Source organism: Panicum virgatum, chromosome 7K (assembly GCF_016808335.1).
Source record: "Panicum virgatum strain AP13 chromosome 7K, P.virgatum_v5, whole genome shotgun sequence".
Classification (NCBI taxonomy): domain Eukaryota; kingdom Viridiplantae; phylum Streptophyta; class Magnoliopsida; order Poales; family Poaceae; genus Panicum; species Panicum virgatum.
Genome location: NC_053142.1, coordinates 6340840 through 6364339, shown reverse-complemented (window position 1 = coordinate 6364339; position 23500 = coordinate 6340840). Strand labels below are relative to the sequence as shown.

Sequence of the window (23500 nt, the reverse complement as noted above, 5' to 3'; positions counted from 1 at the left end):
AACCCCTGCGCGTCCCATCTTCACGCACCACAGCCGCCATAGCCCTGCAACCACCTCGCCGCGTCACCATTGTTGCGCAGAAGCCTTGCGCCACGGTGGCCACGCCGAACCACCGAGCCAAGCCCTACAGACCCCCGCACCGGATCCGCCTCGACTCCAGGAGCGTCTCCGAGTCTCCAATTTCGACCCCGACCCTCTACGTGGCCGGGAATCGCAAGGCGGGCAGCTCCGGTGAGCTCAAAATGCCATGGCGATTCCACACTCCCGGAGCACTTCGGACCGCACTGACTACCCTGGTTCCATCGCAGGTAGACCACGAGCCGACCCGCGGAGTCCAGGCGCCCGGAGAACTGCCACAGAACCCCCTCCGCGAGCGCTGCCCCTGCTCCGCCACCGGTCAGCGACGCCGTCGACTTCACCCGGCCATCTTCTTCGATCCAAAGCTCGGTGAGCATCCGTGGCACTTCTGCTGTCTGTTTCGTTCGTTACCTGGGCTAGTAGCACCCTCTAGGAGCCCGGGCGTTGCTCGTCGGCGAGCTCCGCCACCGCCGAGTCACCCCCTTCACGGTGCGCACCGCCACACCCTTCGCGGACCCTCACAACCCCCGCAGGTGGACTACCCGTTCGACTCTGATCCTCCACGGCCAAATTCCAGGCCAAGCCGAGCCCTAGAACCCCAGAAGCGCCACACACCGGCGATCCCCCGCCGCGGGAGCACGCCCCCGGCGCGTTCTGCCGCCGCCCCGCGCCCAAACCCTCCTGAGCCGTCAGATCCCGCGTGGACGCCCCCCGATTAGAACTCGATCCGAACAGATCTGGACCACCAGATCGAGATCCAGCGGCCGAGAATCGTGCGTAACGATTCGGCTTGTAACTTTTGTTAAAGAGTCCTTGGACTCTTTGCTTTTCAACCCGAGCTCCGGCCAGTTCAAAAGAAATTAGAGTTAGGTCCTGTTTTTAGCACTTAACACCCTGAGCATTTTAAATATGGAACCCGCGGTCCAGACCTGTCTTTTTCGCGAGTTAGACCCTAGAACTAACCTTTAATTACGTTTTAATCCTCGGTTTTGCCCAGAAACCACCTGGAACTCCAGTTTTCTTACAAATAGCTCCCTGGAACTTGTTTTAGGCCTAGATTTTGCGTTTAACTCTATTTTAGGCGTTCTTTGTATCCACGGGATCGTTGTAACGCGTAGAATAGTTTTAGACTAGTTTAGTGTGCTGTTTTTATGTATTGTTGTACTGTTTCTTAGTGTTAGCCTTTGTTTGCATGTATGTTTATGTTGTGTATTGTTTTTGGCCACGTGTTCGTGAGTAGACATTGAGCTACCGGAGGAGCCCCAGTACCAGTACCTGGAGCAGCCGTCTTTCGACCAGTTTGAGCAGCAGCAGGAGCAGTACGAGGAAGGCAAGTATAACATGAACACCACCTATCACTGTAAATACATTTTCATACTGCATTTTAATACTGTATGCCTATAAGGACTTTCCTAGCCACTTTATATCCTTTATATATATTCCTTGGGTTGCATTTTGGTTAGTTGTGCTAGGTGCCGCGCTATAACACACTTGGTCCTTTTTAATTAATTTGATTAATGGTATATGCAACTTAATTCTGAGAGTGGCCTGTTTGAGGGGCTCATGTCTCATTAAAATTGGTTTTGTTAGAAACATGGTTTAGGGGGCCAGCACAGTGCTTACTGCCGGGTTGGCCACTCTCCATAAGGACCGGTTCATAGAGCGACAACCTGGGACAACAGCGCTACCACAAGACTGGAATGGGACGGTCTTGGCTTACTAATTAGGTCATTTTGGTTCGGGAGTAACTTACCGACGGGGCAGGAGGGGTGGTGAGCTTCAATGGTGCCCAGGCTACGAGGCTTGGTCTGCGTACCCCTCGAGGTGGTTACCATCATTGCGGAGCCTAATTCCTTAGCGGTTACACCTTACCAATGTGTCCTTTGTAACGGCCTCATAGTGAGTTTGCTAGTCATCTCACCTAAGGAAGTGTGATGAACAACTAGCATAGCTCACGACTTGTGGGTAAAGATGTGCAACCTCTGCAGAGTGTAAAACTGGTATACTAGCCGTGCTCACGGTCATGAGCGGCCCAGATCCTCCTTTTGATTAGTGGGGTAATCTTCCTTTGACGAGGCAGGTTTCCCCGGGTGGCTTGGTTTGGTTTGGTTCTCAGTAGTATCATGATTATTTTTAATTAATTACTATGTAACTGGGTTTATGGTAATTCATCCACTTGTAGTAAATAGCTTTAATAAAATTTTACCAAGACTTAAAAGCTAATGCAGTCAGTCAGCCAACCTTAGAGCCTCATAGTTTGTGTTATACTTGTTGAGTACAAGTTGTGTACTCACTCTTGCCTAATCTACTCTTTTTCCTCTTGGGGACACTCTACTGCTGCTCAGTTCCTTCTGACGCGAGGGAGTTCACCCGGAGCTACCAGGAGTACGAGGACTTCTAGGCATTTCGTCTCCCAGTCGACGTCCCTGTGGCGCCCTGCTTCCGAGAGTATCTCGTATATGTTTTACGCTTCCGCATACTCTGTATCCGACATTTTGTCATTAATGTAATAAATAACATTCGTATTCCCTTTATTATATCTTTTACGTGATATGTGCTATGATATACTGTTCATTCTGTTGTATATACGTGTGACTTGATCCTGGCACGTATATGATTGCTCGTTTTATGTCCTTTTATAAACCGGGTGTTACATCCCCTCCGACCAGACCTTCTACGGCATCATCCTGGGTGCCAGCTGGACCCCGGTCGGCATGGTCACCCTCCCCGTCACCTTCGGCACTCAGGACAACTACAGAACCAAGTCCACCATCTTCGAGGTGGCGTCGTTCGAGACATCTTATCACGCCATACTTGGGAGACCAGCTCGCGTCAAGTTTATGGCGATACCAAACCACACGTATCTTCTACTGAAGATGACGGCGCCGAACAGAGTCCTCTCCATCCGAGGCGACATCCAGACGTCTCACTCCTGTGAGACAGAGAACGTCAACATCACCTCGGCCATCGAGAAGACCAGGAACCAGGCCCTAGTCACCCAGGCGGCAAAGGACCCCCCCAGAAGGACCAGCTCCTGATACCCGTCAATGACTCGACATCCGGGTCCCAGCTGCACCCAGATAGCCAGACGAAGGCCATCATCCTCAGGGACGAACAGCCTGACAAGACCGCCTTGATCAGGACCGAGCTCGATTCCACATAGAACTCGCGCTCACTTCCTTCCTCCGGCCAACTGGGATATCTTCGCATGGAAGCCCTCTGACATGCCAGGCATTTCGAAGGAGGAGGCTGAGCACTCCTTGGATCTCAACGAGAAGGCGCGACACGTTAAGCAATGGCTGCGCCGCTTCGCTCAAGATCGGAAGGAGGCCATTAGGGTAGAAGTAACCCGGCTCCTAGCCACTGGTTTTATCCGAGAAGTCACACATCCAGAATGGCTAGCAAACCTAGTCCTTGTAAAAAAGAAAAATGGTGAATGGAGAATGTGCGTCGACTATACAGATCTCAACAAACACTGCCCTAAAGATCCCTTCCCTCTACCGTGCATCGACCAGGTTGTTGACTCAACAGCCGGGTGCACGCTTCTCTCTTTTCTTGACTGCTACTCAGGTTACTGTTGACGCTCACTAATGACCAGTTCTAAGCATCAATATTGCCATAATAAATGGATGGACTTGCCAAGTTACTCTCTCAAGATGTAGTTCATCTTCTCTTGTAGAGGTCTTAGGACTAGAGGAGTTTAGGTTCGAGTCGTAGTTTGAGGTCTTAGAGTCTTCGTGGAGAGTCCGGTATGTCTTTTACCTTCTCTTTATGTAATTCTCTGAGTTTGTACTAGATGCTTATTTATTCTATTCAGTACTTTAGTTCATATGCTCTTGTTGTGTATGTGATCTTTCTTGTGAGTTATGATTGTCTTGAGTGATTCATATGCATAGACTAGTTGTGTATCTTGGCTTTGTTTCATCTCCCTTAATTGGGCATTCTAGAACTAAGGCCCCGGATAGACAAGGGTGTCCTTGCTCAAGGCTAGAGTGGTGCACGTTAGCGTAGGCGTGGTGCCTAGGTTGATGACCACGTTTGAATGCGACTCTATCCACGATTTGTAGAGGTAGCCGGCAGGTGGTGACAGCCCTGTCCGAGCCCGAGTAATCCTCCACGTTCAGGTAGAGGAGTAGGAGGTACATAAAGCCATCGGATGTTCAGGCTCCTCCTGTTCATCTGGATGCGGTCTCCCTAGTCCATTGATCAGGCTCTTCCTTTTGCTTGTGAATGACTCAGTCTAGTTGCTCATGAGAGTACAATAGAGTATAGCTCTAGTCACCCTTGATCTTGCTCTTTCCTCTCCTATGTCCTAAATATGTTATCTGGTTGTGCTTGTGTGATCACTACCCCATTTTACCATGAATATTATTCCCCTGTTCGGATCATTGACATTAATCCATAGTAGTTCCTCCTAACTTAACTAAATTCTATACACCGCTGCCTTCCCTGCGGAAATATAAATGACACCCTGGGCACTCTCGGGTAAAATGCTACGGCGGTACTCCGTGCGCTTGGGGATTTATTCGTGGCCCATGAATTACCTGCCACTCCATTGACATCTGCGGACGCCATTGCTCGTTCCCAGTGGTGATGTTGGTAGGCGTCAACAAGTATTTTTGGCACTGTTGTCGGGGATGGCATAGGTTAAAAGAATTTATTTAAGTAAGGAAAATCTCTATGGTTAGTGGCCGGCGATCTGGCAGGACAACCATGCTGTCTTCTTTTTGTGTGAAGACAGGGGTATTCTCCGATCAACTTCAATCCGCCAATGAATTTCACGACGAACCTGAGTCGACTTCAAGACAATCGTGACTTGGCACTCTTGATTTTGAGAAGTCAACACTTCGGCAGTTGAATTGATCATGATTGCATCCAACCTTGGAAAAGGCTCGAATTCTCCGTTTGAAGAAGTACTCTATTGCCGTTGTCTGATCACCAACAACAAGGAGCACTGCATCAATCGAGAAAGCGGCAACATTATGGTGCAATCTAGGTAAGTAATTTCTAACATTTCAGGGGCAGTACCACAGGATGATATGTATCATGAGAAGTTCAACCCGATCAAAAGAGGACCAAATGATAATCCCGAGTACCCCAGACACCACATCAAGGTACGAATTTTTCCGATAATTTTCATAAAGCGGTGTCACACTTTGGAATTATTTCATCAAGCTAATCAAGGTTGACGGGATAAAATGTCTCGTTCAAAAGACTCTAAATTTTGAGCCCTTGCCGACAGGTAAATCAGTAGTTATCCCATATTTGATTTCAACCATTGCATGTTTGAATTTCATTTTCTTTCTTGCATGAACATTGCATCTTTTGCATGAAAACCCTTGCATATTTTGTTTTCCCTTCTTTTGCATCATAAACCCCCATGAATCTTGGAATTAGACAAGTGCCCAAGGGGCAATTTTGGAAGAAAATGACAGCCACAAAAGTTTGGAGTGTAGTGCATGCATGAACTTGGATGATTTACATGTCCAAATGCATTTGGGGCCTCTTCTAGGCCTGCACCGGCCTACCTTTGCGCTCACTCATGCAATTTTGGACCATGTAGCAGTCATTATGGATCACTAAAAAAAGGAGGGAGAAATTGGGGCCAGCCACAGGCCGGCCGACCCCTTGGTCGGCCAACTCAGGGGCGGCGTCCCTCTATTTAACCCGATGCACAGGGAGCCCATGGCACTCCCCTTGCCCGAGTTCCACCAGTCGACTTCATGTTCTTCCCTCCTCTGCTCTTTTTGCTCTTGTTTCTCTCCAAGTTCATTAGAAAAAGAAGAAAAAGATCTCCTTCTCTTACATTCTCATTTGTATCTCATTTGCATTTCGTGTTTACCTTCTTCTCTTCACAAGAACGTGTTTGTGGTGGTACTACTACCCCGCAAGAATGGTTTTGTGGTGCATCATCGCCCACAAGAACGATTTTGTGGAGTGTTATCACCCACAAGAACGATTTTTGTGAGAGGCAACCATGCCCCACAAGGACTACTAACTCCTGGACAGCTGACTTGGTTTTTTCTAACTCTCACATAATCCTTCCGAGTGTTTGGCTTGTTTGTTTGTTGCAATGTCTTTCAGGAACATCGGAAGGAAGGTATCGGGAGTGCTCAGGAAGGTGACCGGGTCGAGCTCAAGTTGATCAAGCTCGCATCGCTTGTCGACCCCCATGCCAAGCTACACTCATCAAGATGAGCAAGCTGAGTCCTAGGTGCCATAAGAGCAACCAACACAACAAGAAGAAGAAGAGGCGCCGAATGACTCCCACCTCGACATTCGAGGGAAGCAAGAACTCCAAGCGTACAACATCCTGAAGGATCGAACCTTCGGTCATACATGGGAGTTCGATGAGGACCTGCTGGAAAAGACAGGTATGAAAGCTGAATTTGCGAGTGTTTGGAAAGCCGTGGGTTGGCCTTCATTTGCTGAAATTTCTGAGTTGGGTTCGAGAGATTTAACCATCCAGTTTCTTTGCACTCTTGTGGAGACAAACAACGTGATTTCATTCTGATTTTTCGGGGAAGAATTTTCTTTGTCATGGAAAGAGTTGAGTACTGTTCTGGGTTTTCACCACAAGTGTAGTCTTGAACTTAAGCACGCAACTAAGGGATATCACCGGGAAAGTTTTTGGCACACCATCTCTGGGCTAAACATGTACACGCACCCCCGTTGCAATGATATTCAGCATCCGACTCTACGTTTGATGCATAAATGGGTTGCTCTTACGTGTTTTCCTAGAGATGATGTCCGGACTGTTCGCGTGGACGAACTTCGTATTCTTTATGCCATGGTGAACAAAATAAAAATTGCCCCTGTGCAAGAAATGGTTTGCCAATGGCTCGGAAATTTTTGAATGTCCGGACCAGTTGAGTGTACTTCTTTTGTCACAAGAATTGCAACAAGTTTGGGTGTGTTGAATTGGGCTCGATTCTCTTTTATCACTACTCCACGCCCATCGATCGATTTGGCATATTTAGTTCAAGGACATACTCTGAAAAGTGCTCCAGATGGCTCTATTATATTTTTCTTTCCCGGCTATGTAAATGAGATCCCACTTCCTAACCCGGGACTCCGTTTATATAAAAGCCATGGTTATACTTTTGAATTGCAGCCCGCGGAAGTACCTCGCAGGAGTAGTGTGTCAGGAAGGATGACCAGAAGCTGGTCGCAGAATGCTGTGATGGATATGCCGCCACTACAACCACAAGCTTTTCATGGTTATGCAGGTTATGCACCCACTGCTGGAACAGCCGGACCCTTGTCAGGACAGCAGTCCAGTTGGGACCAATATATCCCGCAACCTGAAGCTGGAGGTTCATCCTGGCAGAGCGGTGGCAGCTCTGAGTGGGATCAACCCGGACAAACAAACTGGGCATATGCCAGTGGTTCTAGTTCGAGCGGAGCACCTCCACTCTTTGCTGCCCGATGCTCATTTTCAGCTCGAGGTTATTGTGATCTCTCTCAGGGGATACACGACATCAACATCCGAGTCGGCGGCATTGATGATAGGACACAGCAGACCCACGGAGCCCTCACTCAATATATTCAAGACACCGAAAGATATCACACACAACAACAAGCAAATCATGAAGCCACCATGGAACTGCTTCAAAAGCAGTATCAGGACGCTCAAGCATTCTATCCGCACTATAGGTATTACCCTCCACCCGGTCAGTAAGCCAGCTTGGGGGGAAGGAGTCCCCGAAGGTAACATGTATCTTGCATTTTCATATTTCCCTTTTCATCATCTTGCATTCAATACAAAAAAAAAGTTGAGTCAGATATCTTTATTTCCCTTTAAGTGTCATTTGCTTTGTTTTCTCATGAGCGGTAAGAATGCCTAAGTTCTCCAGTTGAAATGATGAACAGTTGATCTATTTTAATTTCCTTGTCATGCATAGTTTACAACTCATATTCTCCAAGAACCGAGTTCGTTGGTCTCAAAAAGTTTATCCTGAACCTGAAATTTTGTGGGTTGCGAGTGCATGATCTGAGTCTAAGCTGTTGAGAAATATGATATGATGGATTAGAGTTGCTACAAACTTGTTCTGAGCAAAATTTTACGTACGAAACTTTTATCTTTGAAAACTACAAAATAAAAAGTTCCTCGATGATGAGAAATACCTACCAGAGCCATATGCATGAAGCCTACAAAGAAATATCTTCTATACATGCTGCTTGTGTCTTTTTGAGCTTTGTCAAATTTTGTGTCCCTTGTGAGTTGCTTTTCATACTCTCATGATCTAGAATCATGTACACACCACTCCACATGCTAAAACTTCCACACCGGAAGGATAGCAATTTCATACCATCCACTCATTTATATCCTCTTTTATGTTCCATATTCCATAAAGTCTCTCCCAAAATTCGCTCCAATAAGGGCATGAGCCATGTATTGAAAAAAAAGAGAGGGCACATGAAGGCCCATGAAAAAAAAATGGACACATGAAGGTCCATGCAAAAATAAAAAAAATTAGCCATGCCAAAAATATAAGAAGGGAGAGACAAAATCACAAAACACCTTATCCCTTTTCTTTCCACTCCATCCACCACATACCCACACACATGCACTCCTCGATCATGGTTGTATGACTTGCTTACTCTTTGGGTCCGATCTTTGACTTTGCAAAATATTTGATACAAGTATGACTTAGTTTTTGTCCCTACCTTGAGCTCTACAAAAAGCCTTAGAAGTAGGAGAAAGAAGGCACACAAAAGGCCTTGGTGAGGATACAAACACCTTTGAGCGAATGAGAGTGTCATTCGAGGAACTTGTTTTTATTTTCGAAAACCTTTTGAAAACCTCGGGACATAATCTTAAGCAAGGAATGGGTATGTGGTGCTTTATGAATCGTTCTATCTCTCAACCGCCCAAGACAAGGAGAAGGCCAAAAGCCCCATGGAGATTAAGGTAAAACGGGTGAGCAGATTTTGACCAACTTATTCAGTTTGAGATAGAATATTTTGTTGTAGCTTGTGCATGATGAAGAGATGAAGCATTGCAGCAACTTTTGATCAACAACCTAATTTACCTTTGCTCAGGGATGAGCAAAGTTCAGCTTGGGGGGTCTTGTTGACACTCACTAACGACCATTTCTGAGCATCAATATTTCCATAATAAATGGATGGACTTGCATTTCTTACACTCATGCTACTAATAAATCACCGAATTCCACATGTCCCTCTAGATTTCTATGAGTGCGGGTTTTAGCTGAAAATGGAGGGCAATCACACCCTTTTGGTCAAGGAGTAAACACCGACTAATCAGACATCGCCACATATGGATAAAAAGGCCACCAGGAACAAGACCAAGCCACACACTAGTGACAAGTGGGCCCCGAGTGTAGCCCATAGGAAAAAGGACAAGGTCGGTGGGCCCACTGGGAGGCCGGCTGACCTATAGGTCGGCCGACCTGCCCATGGGCCCCACCGCCTTCAGGCTTCGACGTGGCGCTCCCTGATTGGCTTACAACATCGGTTCCAGAGGCTCCATGCAGAATTCATGGCCGAGGAGAGGGTGGCTCCCCTCTATATATATGAGGGGAGGGACTCCATTTCAATCATCACCAAGCATCCAAGCAATCAAGTTACTCTCTCAAGATGTAGTTCATCTTCTCTTGTAGAGATCTTAGGACTAGAGGAGTTCAGGTTCGAGTCGTAGTTCGAGGTCTTAGAGTCTTCGTGGAGAGTCCGGTATGTCTTTTACCTTCACTTTATGTAATTCTCTGAGTTTGTACTAGATGCTTATTTATTCTATTCAGTACTTTGGTTCATATGCTCTTGTTGTGTATATGATCCTTCTTGTGAGTTATGATTGTCTTGAGTGATTCATATGCATAGACTAGTTGTGTATCTTGGCTTTGTTTCATCTTCCTTAATTGGGCATTCTAGAACTATGGCCCCAGATAGACAAGGGTGTCCTTGCGCAAGGCTAGAGTGGTGATCATTAGCGTAGGCGTGGTGCCTAGGTTGATGACCACATTTGAATGCAACTCTATCCCACGGTTTGTAGAGGTAGCTGGCAGGTGCTGACAGCCCTGTCTGAGCCTGAGTAATCCTCCACGTTCGGGTAGAGGAGTAGGAGGTACATAAAGCCGTCGGATGTTCAGGCTCCTCCTGTTCATTTGGATGCGGTCTCCCTAGTCTATTGATCAGGCTCTTCCTTTTGCTTGTGAACGACTCAATCCAGTTGCTCATGAGAGTACAATAGAGTATAGCTCTAGTCACCCTTGATCTTGCTCTTTCCTCTCCGATGTCCTAAATATGTTATCTGGTTGTGCTTGTGTGATCACTACCCCCTTCTACCATGAATATTATTCCCCTGTTCAGATCATTGACATTAATCCATAGTGGAGAACTTAACTAAATTCTATACACCGCTGCCTTCCCTGCGGAAATATAAATGACACCCCGGGCACTCTCGGGTAAAATGCTACGGCGGTACTCCGTGCGCTTGTGGATTTATTCGTGGCCCATGAATTACCTGCCACTCCATTGACATCTGCGGATGCCATCGCTGGCTCCCAGTGGTGACGTTGGTAGGCATCAACAGTTACCATCAGATCGCCCTGAAGAAGTCGGATCAAGAGAAGACCCCCTTCATCACGCCCTTTGGGGCGTACTGCTACAACACTATGATGTTCGGCCTCAAGAACATGAGTGCTACATACCAGAACGCCATCCAGATATGCCTCCAGGGGTAGATCGGGAGCAACACCGAGGCCTACGTTGATGACATCATCATCAAAACCAGGTCCAAGGATCAGTTCATTGCCGACCTCGCCGAAACATTTGAAAATCTCAGGAAATTCAAATGGAAACTAAATCCCACGAAGTGCGTGTTTGGTGTCCTATCGGGAAAGCTACTCGGCTTCATCGTAAGCAGCCGGGGCACTGAGGCCAACCCGACCAAGATAAACGCTATCGGGTTCATGAAGCCACCCAGGTGCAAGGACCTGATGAAGCTCAAAGGGTGCATGGCTGCTTTGAGCCGGTTCATCAGTTGGCTCGGCGACAAAGGCTTACCCTTCTTCAAACTTCTCTGGAAGTCCGACAAGTTCAAGTGGAATGAGGAAGCTACTGCTGCCTTCCAATAGCTCAAACATTTCCTCACAATTTCACCAGTCCTCACAGCTCCAGAAGATGGGGAGACTATACTCCTCTACATCGCAGCCACAACCCACGTGGTCAGTATGGCCCTGGTCATCGAACAAGACGATCCAGGCCATGTGTACAAGGTACAACGACCCGTCTACTTCATCAGTGAAGTTGCGCTATCGTCAAGTACAAAAGCTCCTCTACGCGATTCTTATCACTTCAAGGAAGCTGTGACACTACTTCCAGGCGCACAAGATCAAGGTGGTTTCATCCTTCCCACTCGGTGACATACTCCACAACAGAGACGCCAACGGCCGAGTCGTTAAATGGTCAGTAGAACTCGGGGCTCTATCCATCGAGTTCACCCCCCGCTCCATCATCAAATCTCAAGCTCTGGCCGACTTCATCGCTGAATGGACGGAGATCCAGGATCCTCCACCTAACGAACGACTCGAGCACTGGGTCATGTACTCCAACGGTGCTCTCAACCTCTATAGTGTCGGTGCTGGTATCCTCTTCATCTCTCCGAGAGGTGAGCAGTTAAACTATGTCTTGCAGCTACTCTTCAAGGCTACTAACAACGCAGCCGAGTACGAAGCCCTCATCCACGCCTCAGGATCGCCGCTTTCCTCGGCATTAAGCGACTCCTCGCTTATGGTGACTCCAAGGTCATTATACAGCAAGTCAACAAGGACTGGGATTAGGGTTTAGGGTTTAGTGCTTCTAGGACAAGATGGACACCTACTGCAAGGAGATACGGAAGCTCGAGTCCTTCTATGGCCTCCAATTCCACCACGTTCTTCGAGATTACAACGTGGCAGCTGATTTACTCTCTAAGCTGGGTTCCAAGCGGGCCCTTGTCCCTGCTGGAGTGTTTGTCCAGGCCCTCAACTCTCCCATAGTCAAGATCAAGGAGGAACTTCCAACAAAGCCAGATCTAGTGCCAGCACTAGGTCAGGAAGTGCTCATCGCCGCCTCTGATTGGCGAGCTCCAATCCTTGATTTCATCATCAATAACAAGTCCTACTCGAAGGACAAGGAGCACGAGTGACTCGCCCGCCGAGCTGCAAACTACCTTATTATTGGGACCGAGTTGTTCAGGCACTCGGCTTCCTCTGGAATTCTCTCCAAGTGCATCTCTCAGCAAGATAGAGTCCGACTCCTTAGCGAGATCCACTCTGGAATCTGTGGAAACCACGCAGGAGCGTCAACTCTAGTTGGCAGAGCTATCTGGTCGGGCTTCTACTGGCCGATGCTTCTGGCCGACGCCTGGGACATCGTCAGGCGATGTCCCGGATGCCAGTTCTTCTCCAAGCAACAACACGTCCCGGCTCAAGCTCTGCGGACGATCCCTCCATCCTGGCCATTCGCCTACTCAGGACTTGACTCGATAGGACCACTCAAGGCGGCGCAAGGAGGTTACACCCACGCCATCGACAAATTTACCAAGTAGATTGAAGTCAAACCCATCATGACCACGTCAGCTGCCAAAGTAGCTGAGTTCATCAAGGAGATCATACATAGATTCGGAGTACCCAACCGGATCATTACCGATTTGGGCTCCTCCTTCACCGGATCCGAGTTCTGGGAGTTTTGTCAGGAAAACTGCATCGACGTGCACTATGCCTCCATGGCTCACCCAATATGCAACGACCAGGTGGAACGTGTGTAACACCCGGTTTATAAAAGAACATAAACCGAGCAATCATATACGTGCCAGGATCAAGTCACACGTATATACAACAGAATGAACAGTATATCATAGCACATATCACGTAAAAAGATATAATAAAGCGAATACGAATGTTATTTATTACAATAATGACAAAATGTCTGATACAGCGGAAGCGAAGTACAAAATACGATAAAGCTCTCTGAAGCTGAAGCAGGGCGCCACAGGGACGTCGACTGGGAGACGAAGCACCTAGAAGTCCTCGTAGTCCTGGTAGCGCTGGACGAACTCCCTCGAGTCGGCAGGAACTGAGCAGCAGTAGCGTAGCCAAGAGGAAAAAGTAGAGAAGAGGCAAGGGTGAGTACACAACTTGTACTCAACAAGTATAACACAAACTATGAGGCTCTAGGCTGGCTAACTCGACTGCATTAGCTTTTAAGTGTTGGCAAGATTTTATTTAAGCTATTTACTACTAGTTGATGAATTACCATTAACCCAGTTACATAGTAATTAATCAAGTTTAAACATGATACTACTGAGAACCAAACCAAGACCAAGCCACCAAGGTAAACCCCGAGAAGCACCTCCCTCGTCGGAAGGAGATAACTTCACTAATCAAAAGGAGGATCTGGGCCGCTCATAACCGTGAGCACGGCTAGTATACCAGTTTTACACTCTGCAGAGGTTGCACATCTTTACCCACAAGTCGTGAGCTACGCCAGTTGTTCATCACACTTCCTTAGGTGAGATGGCCAGCGACTCACTACGAGGCCTTTAAAAAGAATCTCGTTGGTAAGGCGTAACCGCGAGAGATAGGTCGGCGACGATGGGGCCCACCTCCGGGGGTACAAGCACAGGAGCGCAATCCAAGCACAGACCAAGCCGGAGGAGCAGGGACCATTGAAGCTTACTACTCTTGCCCCGCAGGTAAGTTACTCCAAACCAAAAAGATCTAATTATTACGCCAAGTCTATCCCATTCTAGCCTTGTGGTAGCGCTGTTGTCCCAGGTTGTCGCTCTATGAACCGGTCCTTATGGAGAGTGGCCAACCAGGCAGTAAGCACCGTGCTGGCCCCCTAAACCATGTTTCTAAAAAAAACATCTTTTAACGAGAAGTGAGCCACTCAAGCCACACAGAGTGCCACTCTCAGAATTAAGTTCAAGTAAACCATTAATCAAATTAATTAAAAGGACCAGAGTGTGTTATAGCGCAGCAACCTAGCACAACTAACCAAAATGCAACCCAAAGGTATATATAAAGGATATAAAGTGGCTAGGAAATCCTTAAAGGCATACAGTATTAAAATGCAGTATGAAATTGTATTTAAAAGTGATGGGTTGTTCATGTTATACTTGCCTTCCTCGTACTGCTCTGGCTGCTGCTCAAAGTGCTCAGAAGACGGCTGCTGCTCCGGGTACTGATACTGGGGCTCCTCAGATGGATCAACGTCTACTCACGATCACATGGCCAAAAACAGTTCACAACATAAACATACAAGCAAACAAAGGCTAACACTAATAAACAGTACAACAATACATAAAAACAACACACTAAACTAGTCTAAAACTATTCTACGCGTTACAACGATCGCGTGGACATAAAGAACGCCCAAAACGGAGTTAAAACGCGTAATCTAGGCTAAAAACAAGGTTCAGGGGCTTATTTGTAATAAAAACAGGGTTCCAGGGACTTTTCTGCTAAAACCGAGGGCCTAAACATAATTAAACCTTAGTTTCAGGGGCTAACGCGCAAAACCGGCGGCCTTGGACGGCGGGTTTGATTTCTAGAAAGCTTAGGGGGTTCTGTGCAAAGTTTTGGGCCGATCTGTAAATATTTTTGAACTAGCAAGGAGCGCGGGTTGATTCTAAAGAAACGGAGGGGCTCTTTTGAAAATTCGCGGGCGCTGACCGGTAACTTTTCTTTTTGACTTCGGGCGGGCTTGACTCAGGCCGTTGGATCTTGATCCTGTGGCCAGGGACAAGAGGGCGCGCGGCCGGCGGCGGAACACCGCCGGAGCAGAGCTCCGCGGCGGCGCTCGGCCGGAGCTGGCCGTTCGGCCGCTACAGGGGCCCGTTTGGGTCGCGATCTGGTGCAAAAGGATGAGGGAAACACGTGTGATCTACTGGGACCTCGTGCGTGGGCCGGGGATGGCCGGAGCGTGGGGCTCGGCGGTGGAGACGGCGCTGCGGCGACGGGCTCGCCGGAGTCGGTCGTTCCCGCCGTGCCAGGGATAAATTCGAAGCGCTAAACGATTGGAGGCAAGATTGGAGCACGGGGAGGCTCACCAGAAACTCGGGACGGCGGATTCGTGATGCAGGGTCGGCGGCGACGTTGGTCGGCGGCGTGGTCAGGGTGGAGCTCGCGGACAGGGCGGCGCGGTGGTCTTCCGGGCTTCGGGATCCTGCGGTTCGGCTCGTGGGACTCCTGCAAAGTTGGGGCAGGGGTCAACGCGGGTCGAACGGCGCCGGCGGCGAGAAATTGAGCGGGCGGGGGAAAACTCACCGGAGAGAGGTCCGGCGAAATCCCGGCGCTGCAGGGATCTAGGACGAGTGTGGAGGCTCCAGGGAGCTTCACGGCGTTGAGGCAAAGCCTCTGCGTGGCTCCGGTGGGGTTGGGGTCCGCCGGAGTGGCGTGGCGGCGGCGAATGGAGCTCGGTGGTGGAGCAGAGGCGTGGCGCGGCTAGTTAGGGTTTTGGGGGCGGCGATGGCTTGCGGGATAGGGAGCAGGGGCCGCGGGGGCGCGTTTTAAACTAGGCGGGCGATCCTGGGCAGGCGTGCCCCAGATGGGAACTCGCCGGGGATCTCGGCGTGATGGGCGCGGCGGTTGCGCGAGGTAGAAGGAGCGTCTGACGCGTGGGCCCGGCGTGGCAGCGGGTGGTGCGGGCGAGCGCTCCGCGCGGGCTGAGGCGAGAGAGAGGGAGAGTTAGCTGGGCCGGGGTGGGCCGGCCGGGTTGGGTTGGGTTGAAGGTTTGGGCCGGACTGGGTTTTCTAATTTTCCTTTCTATTTTCTATTTACTCTCTCAATTCAAAACCTAATCCAAACAAAGTTTGAATTCAAATTTGAATTTGAATCCAAACCACACTCAAATAAAAATTATGCACCAGCATGAATGCAACAAAAATTTAAACCTATGATAAATTTTAATTAAACAAGGAACCAAAAATTAGATTAAATGCCAACTAAACACAATAAACCTTAGAAAATTAAATAAAGCCAATTAATTTATTAATAAATACTGAAATTTAAAATTAGGGTGTTACAGACCCTACCCCCTTAAAGAAATCTCGTCCCGAGATTTAGCTGGGCTGGCTAGCAAAGAGATCTGGATATGTCTTCATCAGCTCATCTTCTCGCTCCCAAGTAGCCTCAGCTTCACTGTGGTGACTCCACTGAACTCTGCACATCTTGATGCGCTTGTTCCGAGTAACCCTCTCTGATGTCTCCAGAATCTTCACCGGATGCTCAGTATAAGTCAGGTCCTCCTGGACATCTACTCCATCCAGGGGTGCCTGCTCCTCGGGTACTCGCAAACACCTCTTCAGCTGAGATATATGGAAGACATCATGAATTCCTGAGAGGCTGAGAGGTAACTCCAGGCGATAAGCAACTTCGCCTTTCCGCTCTAGCACCTTGAATGGCCCCACATACCGAGGTGCTAACTTCCCTTTGACATTAAATCTGCGGATTCCTCTCATCGGAGACACCTTCAGATACACATAATCACCGACACTGAAAGTCAGGTCTCTCCGTTTGCCATCTGCATAGCTCTTCTGCCTGCTCTGTGCAATCCTCAGATTTTCTCGCACAGCCTGAACCATCTGCTCTGCATCATCTATGATCTCAGGACCAAAGAGCTGCTTCTCACCGATCTGATCCCAATAGAGAGGAGTCCTGCACTTTCTGCCATACAATGCCTCAAATGGTGACTTCTTCAGACTGGCCTGATAGCTGTTGTTATATGAAAACTCAGCAAATGACAGGCACTTATCCCAACTAGTACCATACTGAATAGCACAAGCTCTCAGCATATCCTCCAACACTTGGTTGGTTCTCTCTGTCTGTCCATCTGTCTGAGGGTGATAAGCCGTACTGAATCGCAGCTTCGTATCCAACGAGTCATGAAGCTGCTCCCAGAACCGAGAAGTGAACTGAGACCCTCTGTCAGATATGATCTTCTTGGGCACACCATGCAAGCAGACAATCCGAGAGATGTACAACTCTGCTAGTCTAGCACCGGAGTAAGTAGTGTTCACTGGAATGAAGTGAGCAACCTTCGTCAGACGATCCACTACTACCCAGATGGAGTTGTACCCTTTCTGAGTACGAGGCAATCCAACAATGAAGTCCATCGTGATTTCCTCCCATTTCCACTCTGGAATCTTCAAAGGCTGTAACAGACCTGCTGGCCTCTGATGCTCAGCCTTGACACGCTGACAGGTGTCACAAATAGCCACGTACTCTGCCACTGAACGCTTCATCCCATACCACCAGAAACGTTCCTTCAGATCATAATACATCTTTGTGCTGCCCGGATGAATAGAATAAGCTGTATCATGGGCCTCACTCAGAATCAACTTCCGAAGATCATGCACATCAGGCACGCAGATCCGGTTCTTGTACCACAAGGTACCCTGATCATCCTCTCTGAAATGAGGAGCCTTGCCCTTCTTGAGCAACTCACGAATCTCCTGCAGCTTCTCATCATCTTTCTGATGCTGCCTGATCTCTGACTCTAGAGTCGGTACTGCCTCGAATGCTGCACTCGAAGTATGATGCAAGAAGCCCAGACTCAACTGCTCGAACTCCTCGCATAACTCTGGAGACATCTGGAAAGCAACAGCCATGTTGACATAACTCCTTCTGCTCAAAGCATCTGCTACAACATTGGCCTTGCCCGGATGGTAGTGAATCTCCAGATCATAATCCTTGACCAACTCTAGCCATCTTCTCTGCCGCATATTCAGCTCATTCTGCGTGAAAATATACTTGAGGCTCTTGTGATCAGTGTAGATATCACATCGCTGCCCATACAAGTAATGCCTCCAAATCTTCAGAGCATGCACAACTGCGGCTAACTCAAGATCATGAGTAGGATAATTCAGCTCATGCCGGCGTAACTGCCGTGAAGCATAAGCAATCACTCTGCCCTCCTGCATCAGAACACACCCAAGACCATCCTTCGAAGCATCACAATATACCGTGAACCTCTTCGTCTGGTCTGGCAGAGTCAGGACTGGCGCCGTAGTCAACCTTTTCTTCAACTCATCGAAGGCCATCTGACGCTCATCAGTCCATACAAAAGCCACATTCTTCTCTAGCAAAGAAGTCAAAGGCTTTGCGATCTTGGAGAAATTCTCAATGAACCTCCGATAATATCCAGCTAAGCCCAAGAAAGATCTGACTTCCTTCACTGTCTGCGGTGTCTCCCACTCGAGCACATCCTTCACCTTGCTCGGATCAACAGCAATGCCTCCCTGAGAGATAACATGACCGAGGAATGGAACCTCGTCAATCCAGAACTCGCACTTGCTGAACTTGGCATACAGCTGATGCTCTCTCAATCTCTGCAACACGAGTCTCAGATGCTCCTCATGCTCTTCTTCTGTCTTAGAGAAGATCAGAATATCATCAATGAAAATCACCACGAAGACATCCAGATAATCCATGAAGACCATGTTCATCAGATGCATGAAGAAAGCCGGGGCATTAGTCAAGCCGAAGGACATGACTGTATACTCATATAGCCCGTACTTGCAGGTGAATGCCGTCTTCGGAATATCCCCAGGACGGATCCTCAGCTGAAAATAACCCGAACGAAGATCAATCTTCGAGAATATACGAGCACCTCGAAGCAAATCGAAGAGATCCTCAATACGGGGCAGTGGATGCTTGTTCTTGATAGTAACTGCATTCAGCTCCCGATAATCCACACACATCCTCTTCGAGCCATCCTTCTTATCTACTAACAGCAACGGAAAAGCCCAAGGAGAGAAGCTGCGACGGATATAGCCCTTGGCTAGCAACTCATCAATAGTCTTCTTAACTTCTTCATGCTCTATAGGCGCCATACGGTAGGGCCGCTTTGCAATAGGAGCTGTGCCAGGCAAGAGATCAATACAAAACTCAATGGCGCGTTCAGGCGGCATACCTGGCAGATCATCCGGAAAGACATCCGGGAATTCAGACACCACGCGAATACCGTCCGTGGGTCTAGCCTCCATCTGATGAAGAAATCCAGAAGGCTCTACTGCACTGATAACAACCTCTTGGCCACTGGAAGCTGATAACAAGACTGTCCTCTGAGCACAATCTATACGAACTCCCCATTTGGCCAGAGTCTCCATTCCCAGAATGACATCAATACCCTTGGTGTCTAGCACCATCAGATCAGTACAGAACTCTACTCCCCTCAAAGAAATACTGACTCTCGGGCAGTAAGTGTGAGACCTCAACTGTCCTCCCGGTGAAGATACTAACAGGCACCTCTTTAATGTGCTAGTATGAATACCATGATGCTCGACAAAAGACTGAGTAATGAAGGAATGCGTAGCACCAGTATCAAAAAGCACTGTAGCTGGATATGAATTAACCATGAACGTACCAATAACCACGTTGGGAGCCTCGGCCGCTGACTCGGCCGTCACGTGGTTCACCCTGCCCTGTGCTGGCGCCCTGGGCTGAGCTGGGCGCCCCTGCTGTCCCGCCTGCGCCTTCCGGGGGCAAGCGTTGGCGTAGTGCCCCGGCTGGCCGCAGTGAAAGCAGGTGCGAGGAGGTCCCTGAGCCTGCTGTCCGGTAGGAGCTGCCGGACGTGGAGCCTGCGGTGCTGGTGGAGCACGAGCCGGAGGTGCCGGTAACCTCGGGCCCTGACCTGCCTGCTGCTGTCGAGGCGGGTACTGCTGCGGTGGCCTCTGCTGGTACTGCTGAGGAGGCCGGTACTGCTGCTGGTACGGCTGAGGCTGCTGGAGTCGTGGACGAGTGTTGCTGCCGGAAGCAACGGGGACAACCTTCCTCTTCTTGTCCTCCATCTCCAGGTGCTTACGCTCAGTGTTGAGCGCACTGTCAACCAGATGGTTGAAGTCGTCGAAGCGGAGGTTGAGCAGCGCGTACTGGAGGTAGTCCTCAAGACCCTCCATGAAGTGCTCCTGCTTCTTGCGGTCATCCGCAACCTCGGCAGGGGCGTAGCGTGCCAGCTGAAGAAAACGATCACGATACTCCGTGACCGACATAGTCCCCTGAATTCACAAAGACAGATAGATATCGGAAAATTAACTCAAGATTCATAAGGATAGAACAAGGGGCATTAGCTCAAAAGGAACCGCTGAATGATTATACTTAAGATTACCTGCTTCAGTGCAAGGAACTCCTTCTGCTTCATCTTCATAACGCCCGCGGGGACGTTGTGGCTGCGGAAACGCTCCCTGAACTGGAGCCAGGTGAGAGCCTCGCGGTCGTGAACTGGGTGGGACTCCCACCAGTCCAAAGCTGCCCCTCGCAGCTGTCCTGCTGCGTACAGAACTCGCTCACGATCATCGCACTGGGCGATGTCCAGCTGACGCTCCACTGCACGGAGCCAGTCGTCGGCCTGAAGAGGGTCGGACGTGTGAGAGAACGTCGGCGGGTGACCCCTCAGGAACTCAGCACGCCTGTCGCGAGGCTGCGGCGGTGGAGGAGGCGGAGGCTGAGTGTGAGCGTGCTGGAGAGCCTGAACGGTGTTGTTCAGGGTAGCCATCATCTGCATCTGGAGCTGGAAGTACTGCTCCGGAGTCAAGGGTGGAGGCATCGGGATCCCAGTACCCTGGTTGTTCTGACCCTGCTGCTGGCCAGAACCTGAACCGGTGCTCCTGGTGTTCACCATCTGATTTGAACAAAAGATTTCACGGGTAAGGATATTGCAGGAATAAATTCAGATGGATATGATAACTCTTAGCGGAAAAAGACTCAGCCATGATAAAGTGGACAGGATAGAGTTGACTGTTTTACCCCCAACGATCTAACTCATTTTATTAATTAGTTAACTTTAACATCTGAGTGATTTTCTTTAAACAAATTTAAACTACTAAGCTATGCAATCATTCAAAAATCCAAATCAAACATGTAGCATAATAACAAGCAGACAATTTTCACGACTTAGCCGAGTTTAGCAAAAGACTCGACTAACACAACGCGTCGCAGAACGTGCTATCGTATTATTATTAAATAGGTCACCTAGCTAACTCATGGTGGTCAGATGACTGATTCAGGCCAAAATCTACGAAACTATTCTTCAGAGGGAGAAATCAAGGCAAGACGGGTAAAAAGTCAAAGAAGTCAAGGGGTATAATAGTAAAATAATTTCAGCAGGCAAGGATTGGAGAGAAGAAGTCCTAAAACTCGACCAGTTCTATCTAGGCTTCGTCCTACAGTCGATATGGCTCTGATACCACTCTGATACACCCGGTTTATAAAAGAACATAAACCGAGCAATCATATACGTGCCAGGATCAAGTCACACGTATATACAACAGAATGAACAGTATATCATAGCACATATCACGTAAAAAGATATAATAAAGCGAATACGAATGTTATTTATTACAATAATGACAAAATGTCTGATACAGCGGAAGCGAAGTACAAAATACGATAAAGCTCTCTGAAGCTGAAGCAGGGCGCCACAGGGACGTCGACTGGGAGACGAAGCACCTAGAAGTCCTCGTAGTCCTGGTAGCGCTGGACGAACTCCCTCGAGTCGGCAGGAACTGAGCAGCAGTAGCGTAGCCAAGAGGAAAAAGTAGAGAAGAGGCAAGGGTGAGTACACAACTTGTACTCAACAAGTATAACACAAACTATGAGGCTCTAGGCTGGCTAACTCGACTGCATTAGCTTTTAAGTGTTGGCAAGATTTTATTTAAGCTATTTACTACTAGTTGATGAATTACCATTAACCCAGTTACATAGTAATTAATCAAGTTTAAACATGATACTACTGAGAACCAAACCAAGACCAAGCCACCAAGGTAAACCCCGAGAAGCACCTCCCTCGTCGGAAGGAGATAACTTCACTAATCAAAAGGAGGATCTGGGCCGCTCATAACCGTGAGCACGGCTAGTATACCAGTTTTACACTCTGCAGAGGTTGCACATCTTTACCCACAAGTCGTGAGCTACGCCAGTTGTTCATCACACTTCCTTAGGTGAGATGGCCAGCGACTCACTACGAGGCCTTTAAAAAGAATCTCGTTGGTAAGGCGTAACCGCGAGAGATAGGTCGGCGACGATGGGGCCCACCTCCGGGGGTACAAGCACAGGAGCGCAATCCAAGCACAGACCAAGCCGGAGGAGCAGGGACCATTGAAGCTTACTACTCTTGCCCCGCAGGTAAGTTACTCCAAACCAAAAAGATCTAATTATTACGCCAAGTCTATCCCATTCTAGCCTTGTGGTAGCGCTGTTGTCCCAGGTTGTCGCTCTATGAACCGGTCCTTATGGAGAGTGGCCAACCAGGCAGTAAGCACCGTGCTGGCCCCCTAAACCATGTTTCTAAAAAAAACATCTTTTAACGAGAAGTGAGCCACTCAAGCCACACAGAGTGCCACTCTCAGAATTAAGTTCAAGTAAACCATTAATCAAATTAATTAAAAGGACCAGAGTGTGTTATAGCGCAGCAACCTAGCACAACTAACCAAAATGCAACCCAAAGGTATATATAAAGGATATAAAGTGGCTAGGAAATCCTTAAAGGCATACAGTATTAAAATGCAGTATGAAATTGTATTTAAAAGTGATGGGTTGTTCATGTTATACTTGCCTTCCTCGTACTGCTCTGGCTGCTGCTCAAAGTGCTCAGAAGACGGCTGCTGCTCCGGGTACTGATACTGGGGCTCCTCAGATGGATCAACGTCTACTCACGATCACATGGCCAAAAACAGTTCACAACATAAACATACAAGCAAACAAAGGCTAACACTAATAAACAGTACAACAATACATAAAAACAACACACTAAACTAGTCTAAAACTATTCTACGCGTTACAACGATCGCGTGGACATAAAGAACGCCCAAAACGGAGTTAAAACGCGTAATCTAGGCTAAAAACAAGGTTCAGGGGCTTATTTGTAATAAAAACAGGGTTCCAGGGACTTTTCTGCTAAAACCGAGGGCCTAAACATAATTAAACCTTAGTTTCAGGGGCTAACGCGCAAAACCGGCGGCCTTGGACGGCGGGTTTGATTTCTAGAAAGCTTAGGGGGTTCTGTGCAAAGTTTTGGGCCGATCTGTAAATATTTTTGAACTAGCAAGGAGCGCGGGTTGATTCTAAAGAAACGGAGGGGCTCTTTTGAAAATTCGCGGGCGCTGACCGGTAACTTTTCTTTTTGACTTCGGGCGGGCTTGACTCAGGCCGTTGGATCTTGATCCTGTGGCCAGGGACAAGAGGGCGCGCGGCCGGCGGCGGAACACCGCCGGAGCAGAGCTCCGCGGCGGCGCTCGGCCGGAGCTGGCCGTTCGGCCGCTACAGGGGCCCGTTTGGGTCGCGATCTGGTGCAAAAGGATGAGGGAAACACGTGTGATCTACTGGGACCTCGTGCGTGGGCCGGGGATGGCCGGAGCGTGGGGCTCGGCGGTGGAGACGGCGCTGCGGCGACGGGCTCGCCGGAGTCGGTCGTTCCC

The 23500-nt window shown here is 48.7% G+C and overlaps 2 protein-coding genes across 2 annotated transcripts; both read left to right on the top strand.

The window, feature by feature from the left end:
- The first annotated feature begins 2792 nt into the window (after positions 1 to 2792).
- LOC120639877 lies at positions 2793 to 3116 on the top strand. The gene has a single exon (XM_039915802.1). The coding sequence runs from the start codon at positions 2793 to 2795 to the stop codon at positions 3114 to 3116; it is 324 nt and encodes a 107-aa protein (XP_039771736.1).
- An 8795-nt stretch (positions 3117 to 11911) lies between these two features.
- On the top strand, positions 11912 to 12229 carry LOC120639876. Its single transcript, XM_039915801.1, has one exon. The coding sequence runs from the start codon at positions 11912 to 11914 to the stop codon at positions 12227 to 12229; it is 318 nt and encodes a 105-aa protein (XP_039771735.1).
- Positions 12230 to 23500: the final 11271 nt, after the last annotated feature.